The 7151-nt window shown below is 46.3% G+C and overlaps 1 protein-coding gene across 1 annotated transcript in view; it reads right to left on the minus strand.

Annotated features, from left to right (window-relative positions):
• RAB10 (RAB10, member RAS oncogene family) overlaps positions 1–3143 on the minus strand; it is a 63006-nt gene extending 59863 nt beyond the window's left edge. Inside the window, exon 1 of the mRNA XM_005686936.2 lies at positions 2250–3143. Coding sequence (XP_005686993.1) covers positions 2250–2376 — 127 coding nt within the window. The 5' untranslated portion in view covers positions 2377–3143. The remainder of the gene's footprint in view (positions 1–2249) is intronic.

The raw sequence follows: 7151 nt of genomic DNA on the forward strand, positions 1-7151 counted from the left end.
ATGACCACTGCATACAGGGCATTCAATCCATAAAGCAACTTGTTCTGCCCCACTATAGCACGTGGGGCATGTGTCCATGTATAACTGATATGCATGCACTGTGCTCCTACAGTGTGCCTGGAGGCACTTTGCTCTCATAAAATTCTCACAACTACCTTCTGTGATGGGTACTATTATTTACAATATTTAAAGAAACTGAAGTAGGAGAAAAGGTTAATTAACTTGTCAAACTGCCACCAGTAACCTGTGGAACTAGGATTCCAACCCAGCAGGTGAGATCCCAAATCACCACACACTCTCACTACTACAGGATGGAATTCCCTGGAGCTCCATGCTTTCACTGCTGAGGGCAACAGTTCAAACCCTGGTCTGGGAACTAAGGTCCCACAAAACTACATAAGATTGTGTCATTATCTTACAGGACTGGGTTTTAGTTGTGAGTACAATAAATAACACTGCACCCATTACAAAAGGCCAAGAGTAGATGGGAGTTAATGCTTTGCTTCCTACTTTCCACTCTACCTTTCTCAACCACAGGTTAAAGCTGACCAACGTGGATTAAATCTCTGATCTTACTACAGGTTTAGTCTACACTCCCTTTTCCAGTAAGGCCCCATCCCACCCCTCTAGTTCAATTTCTACTTGTCCTTCAGACTTCATTTCAGACGTCATCTCCATGCAAGCCTAATTTAGACTAAGCACCCCTCTCCCTGTGCCAACCCCACTGCAGCACTGTCCACATCTTGTGCTTCCTCTCTAGACTGCTCCTGCCATGCTCACCACTTATCTATCCTGAAAACAGTGCTTAGCGTTAGGTGCTCAATAAATATTTGCTGAAGGATCTAACCACCTGATCCACCCAGCTACAGCTAAAAGTGGAATCTTAAAAGTAAAGTTAGTGGTAGGAAGTGCTAACCCACAGGCAGAGAACAAGTTCTAAGTCTCATGAAATTTACAACAGGTCTAGAGAGCAGCACGACAGTCAGGAAACAAGAATTACAAAGACGCCCTCTCCCCAAAACAAGCAAAATCAAAATCTAGTCAAAACGATCTAATGCCAAATTTCAGTATTATCTGTTTTATGAGAATGAACTAAGTAACTGACACTTATCACAAGAAATCCAAGTCATCGATTCCAAATGCTATAAATTGAGATCAGCTTAAATTCGACACTTCCCAAAGAAAACTATGCTAGCTTTTTATAATCATTTCAATATAAAATTAATTACACTTAAAATGGATTTTATTGCACTTGCCCCAATGCTGTGTACTGGTCGCCAAGTGACAGAGACAACCTCGTGTTAAGATATTTATCTTGTGAGGGAAAAAAAAAAAAGGATCGCATATCCAACCCAATTTAACACAATTCGTGTAAATGACACTTAATTTTCTCCGTAGAGTTGAAAGGGACTTTCCTAGAGTCTTCCCTTTTCTTTTCCTAAACAAGAAACCGATTTAAAAGGTCAACCTTTAGCTCTTACTTTCATACTAAATAATTCTGAAACATGAGGTGAAAAGTACATTAAAAGTCCCAAGGCTATGACTTGCAAGACACTTCCCTATAAGATGCTAGTGTAAAACAGGAGGGGAAAACTTCATTTTTTCAGGTTCGAGGACAGAAACTGACCATCTCCATCAGATTACTGCTTCTGCTGATGTCTCGAAAAGCACTGTGTGCAAACATGCCGGAGTCCCACCCCAAGCACTAAGAGCCTCCGATTGTTTGACACATCAATGGATTAGTCAACGCGGGGCAACTCACTTTTCCCTTCTAATTTACTTTAATTATTCCTTACACAAACCCTCAAGCTTACTCTAAGTTACGACCATATGGAATCTCTTTGCCCTGAAGTATAAATTCAGGTCTTTACCAAATGACCCCTACTGCTTCAACTCCAACCATCAAAAGAATCCCTTACAAGTATCGTACATCTAGTAACGCCACACAAACATGGAAAAAGCCAACCCTGACGCTTAAAGAAACAGGATTCTGGAACGCTGCTAATGCTGCATATTTTGTAACAGCAGGCACTGAGCAGAGTGGGAGACTTGAGAGCAAAAGACCGGATGGAAAGCAGGGGAAGACCCCGCCCCAGAAAGCTCAATGCCGATTCAAACAGTAACTTGGTCTGTCGCTTGGAATCGGGATCACTGAAACAAAGGCGTATATTACGGGAAGCAAGATGTCTGGAGCAAAAGGAACGGTTTGCAGCTGCAGAGATCGCACACCATCCTCCCACAGGTCTTACCTATGGTGGAAATAAAGGTGGTGTTGAAGGCATCATCCGAAAAACGAAAAAGGACGCAGGTCTTCCCCACTCCCGAGTCCCCGATCAGGAGCAGCTTGAAAAGCAGGTCGTACGTCTTCTTCGCCATTGGGAGGAGCGGCTCAGGCTCTCGCCGCCGGCGGCCCCAAGGGATCGGTCCCTCTCACTACGGCCAACTCCTCCTCGCTCGGGCGTTCTCAGGCCGGAGGACCGGGGGGAACCGTGGGAAAAAGGACGGCTCGAGAGGGCGCGGGTGACCTAGGAACTGCCTCGTCGAGGAAGCCCCGACGGTGGCGGCGTCCGGTGCCTCCGAGGGCGGCGACCGCTGCTCCGCAGCCTCTCCCAGCCGCTCCGCCCGGTTCCGGGGAGTCGGTCGGGACAAAATGGCCTCCCCTCCCCCCTCAGGGTTGCTCGGCCGGGACGCTCCGACGGGCGAGCGAGCAGGCTCGGCCGTCGAGGGAGCGCGGTAGGCGTGAGGACGGCCTCTCTTTCCGAAGCAGGAGCTCAGCGCTAGGACGCGGCGAAGTCAGCGAAGGAGGACCCGGAGCTGACGAGCTCAGCTACATAGCCACAGGAAACCGAGCCGCCCCGGCCAGAGCCACCTTTTCCCCGTGCCCTCTCACGCCGGCGTGCGCGCTGCCTGAGACGCACGCAAGGACGTACGCCCGCCCTCCCCTCGCGCCCTCGTCCTGCGGTCCGCCCCTGCGCACGCGCGCCAGGGGGAGTGCGGGACCGCTCGGGGCGGAGAGTGGAGCTCGCTCTGGGTCTCCCAACCTCAGTTTAAGGCCCGGCGGAGATGAGAGAGGGGTGGGGCGAGAGAGGGCGAGGCCGCGGGCGCGCTCCCTGCGGCCGCCTGATAGGGTACGGCGGCCTGACGAGCACGCCCCGCGGGGAGACGCTGTATAGTGACTGCGCAAGCGCGGCATGCCGGCGTTACCCCGCCCCCCTCTCCGTCTTGACACCCCGGATTTTCTTCTTCCGGTTGCTCTCCGACTCTGAGGATGTTTCGGGTCGCGTTTGACAAGCGTATGGAGCTGAGGGTGTTGGCGCAGCCACGGCCTTGGGTGGCCGTGTGTTTCCTGTGCAGCTGTAGCTTGTAAATGCGAGGAAAGTAGTACCCTGGGTCATTTAATAGCCTCTTCGCTAAAATGAGGTTCGTCCTGGAGTGTCCTCCCTCTTGTTGGGGGAAACATAACAGCTCCAACCTGGTTTGCTTAAGGAACAAGAATTGGCATTCAAGAGAGCGGGAATTTGAAATGGGAAAAATCTGGCCACGCTGCTCAGGTTGGGATGATGTAATCTGAGTTCCAGGGAGGGGAGAAAGAATACCGAGGAACACCTGGGCGCTGGGGAAACCTCCCCGCCAAATGGCAGCGCAGGTGTGTTCTCAACACAGAACCCGCTCCAGAACTGATCCGCCTTTTCGGAACTGGGAGAATCCAGGAGCGCTATACAGAGGAAGCCGGGCCCGCCCCCCTGCCGCCAAAATCGAACCCCCAGTGTCCCAAATTGGGGAATAGTGAAGCAAACCTCAACTCCGCTGCTTCTTACTTGCACTTTCTTTTCATACTTCCCATCAGTCGGTTTATACCTTCCCTTTCTTCTTCCTTTCTGTAGTTTAAATATTTATACTCCTGCCCTACCATTCTCAGTGTGTTTCATGGCTCCAAAGCACACCTAGGTGTGATGGCAGAGTCGTTGAACCTGGTAGGCTGGTTCAACCTGACCCAGGAGTAAACGCCGGGACATCCGGAAAACAAGAAACAGGGCTTGCCAGAGAGGTAGAAACTGTATTACACCCCACTTCCACCACCAAAGTGTTTATGTATTTGAATCAGTTCAGTTCAGTGCACATTTACATATTAAATATGTAATTAAAATTGGTTTTTCAAGCAGTTAGTGTAATCGTAATTGTCTCATTCTTTGAAGAGTTGTCTTACATTCTTCCTGTAAAACTACCCCTAAGGCTTCATTTCTGAAAATGCCTGTCTTCTCTAATCTCACTCTAGTTTGTTTCTGTGATTGCTCTTGCCTCTTAAACCTTATTCTCTGTGACTCATTCTTTCTGTCATTGGGAATGCCTTATTCAGATAATACCAACAATTCTAAAATAGTCTAGGCATGCAAATCACAAAATGAGCTATGATGAGTACTTCACAGTTTTGTTACTAATTCCGAGTAATAACATTCAGGAAAATCTCTACTGTTAGAATTCCTTTCAAAATAAGTTTGATTAACTAAAACCCCAATGTTGTGAAGGACTTTAGAAATGCTATGATTTTTAAGTGTAGAAAGACTAATTCCACTACATAAATGTTAGAGAGCAGTTCAGTTCTGTCGCTCAGTCGTGTCCAACTCTGCGACCCCATAAACCTCAGCACACTAGGCCTCCCTATCCATCCCAAACCTATGTCCATTGAGTTGGTGATGCCATCCAACCATCTCATCCTCTATTGTCCCCTTTTCCTCCTGCCCTCAATCTTTCCCAGCATCAGGGTCTTTTCAAATGAGTCAGCTCTTCACATCAGGTGGCCAAGGTATTGAAGTTTCAGCTTCAACATCAGTCCTTCCAATGAATACCCAGGACTGATCTCCTTTAGGATGGACTGGTTGGATCTCCTTGTTGTCCAAGGGACTCTCAAGAGTCTTCTCCAACACCACAGTTTAAAAGCATCAATTCTTCGGCGCTCAGCTTTCTTTATAATGTTAAGGATAGTGGGCAGCTAAAAATGAAATTTCTTCAAGAGATGGAAATACCAGACTACGTGACCTGCCTCCTGAGAAATCTGTATGCAGGTCAAGAAGCAACGGTTAGAATTGGACACGGAACAACAGACTGGTTCCAAACAGGGAAAGGAGTACGTCAAGGCTGTATATTGTCACCCTGCTTATTTAACTTGTATGCAGAGTACATCATGAGAAATGCTGGGCTGGATGAAGCACAAGCTGGAATCAAGATTGCCAGAAGAAATATCAATAACCTCAGATATGCAGATGGCACCACCTTTATGGCAGAAAGCATAGAAGAACTAAGGAGCCTCTTGATGAAAGTGAAAAAGATGAGAGTGAAAAAGTTGGCTTAAAAATCAACATTCAGAAAACTAAGATCATGACATCCGGTCCCATCACTTCATGGCAAATAGATGGGGAAACAATGAGAGACTTTATTTTGGGGGGCTCCAAAATCACTGCAGATGGTGACTGCAGCCATGAAATTAGAAGATGCTTACTCCTTGGAAGAAAAGTTATGACCCACCTAGACAGCATATTAAAAAGCAGAGACATTACTTTGCCAACAAAGGTCCGTCTAGTCAAAGCTATGGTTTTTGCAGGAGTCATGTATGGATGTGAGAGTTGGACTATAAAGAAAGCTGAGTGCCAAAGAATTGATACTTTTGAAGTGTGGTGTTAGAGAAGACTCTTGAGAGTCCCTTGGACTCTCACCAGTCTTAAGTCCCCTTCCACCAGTCCATCTTAAAGGAAATCAGTCCTGAATGTTCTTTGGAAGGACTGATGTGGAAGCTGAAGCTCCAATACTTTGGCAACCTGATGTGAAGAACTCATTTGAAAAGACCCTGATTCTGGGAAAGATTGAAGGCGTGAGCAGAAGGAGATGACAGAGGATGAGATGGTTGGATGGCATCACTGACTCTGTGGACATGAGTTTGAGTTAGCTCTGGGAGTTGGTGATGGACAGGGGGGCCTGGTGTGCTGCAGTCCATAGGGTCACAAAGAGTCAGACAGGACTGAGTGACTGAACTGAACTGAACTGAACCGAAAAGTGAAAGAATGGAAAAAATGGAAAAAGTTTTCACAAAAATTTATTCTTTATCCCAGTCATTTCCAACGGTTTTATCGGTTAGAACCTTTTTTCCATGGCCTCAATATTCTGGAGCTTTAGGAATTAATTATACTCTTAAAAAATTTACTTATATATTTATTTGGTTGTGCCAAGTCTTAGTTGCAGCAGGCAGGATCTAGTTTCCTAACCAGGCATCCAATCTGGGCCCCCTGAATTGAGAGGGCAGAGTCTTAATCACTGGACCACTAGGGAAGTCCCAACAAATTTTATTTACTATTGAATCAGGATCCTAGAAGTTTAGAGCTGTCACATCTTTTGAGTCTTAGTTCAACTCCTGCACATAATTTTCAGGTGAGTCTAAGGCTCAGGTTAGGGAGTGACAAGATATCACACTTGCAGTGGCAGAGCCAGCACTGTATGCTAAAGGGAAAAATAAAGAAAACCTCTACAGGACATCATATTGCATGAAGGCAAGAATTGGGAGGCTCAGCCAGTAATGTTTTGGTTTCTCTAAAATTAAAAGTTTTGCTGGAGTGAAGCCTAAGCCTCAAACCCTGCTTACCACTGAAGACCACTAGAATGATCAGGCATGATCTCTAATTCTGGCAGGGGTGGGGGGTGGGGAGAATAAAATGAGAGTCTATGTAGGCCTAAAAGGTAAATGTAGAGTTGTGAAGTAATGTTGATAATAGTTGAAACAGTGAAAGAAATTACCGATTTAGTACTAGCTTGGGTTTTATACATTGAAAAAAAAAATTGATCTGTATAGAATCTAGTCCAAATAATTTGAAAAACCAAGAAAGAATTGTTCATATCAGTAATTACTGGGATTCCCTGGTATCTCACTGGTAAAGAATCCTCCTCACGATGTAGGAGACATGGGTTCAATCCCTGGGTTGGGAAGATGTACTGGAGAAAGAGATAGCAACCCACTCCAGTATTCTTGCCTAGAAACCCCCATGGACATAGAAGCCTGGCAGGCTGCAGTCCATGCGGTTGCAAAAGAGTTGGACACAACTTAGCGACTAAACAACAAACCAGTAATTATAAGGTATTATTTCTATATTTTTCTAGAAAGTGCA

The sequence above is a fragment of the Capra hircus genome, chromosome 11 (assembly GCF_001704415.2).
Source record: "Capra hircus breed San Clemente chromosome 11, ASM170441v1, whole genome shotgun sequence".
Taxonomy (NCBI): Eukaryota; Metazoa; Chordata; class Mammalia; order Artiodactyla; family Bovidae; genus Capra; species Capra hircus.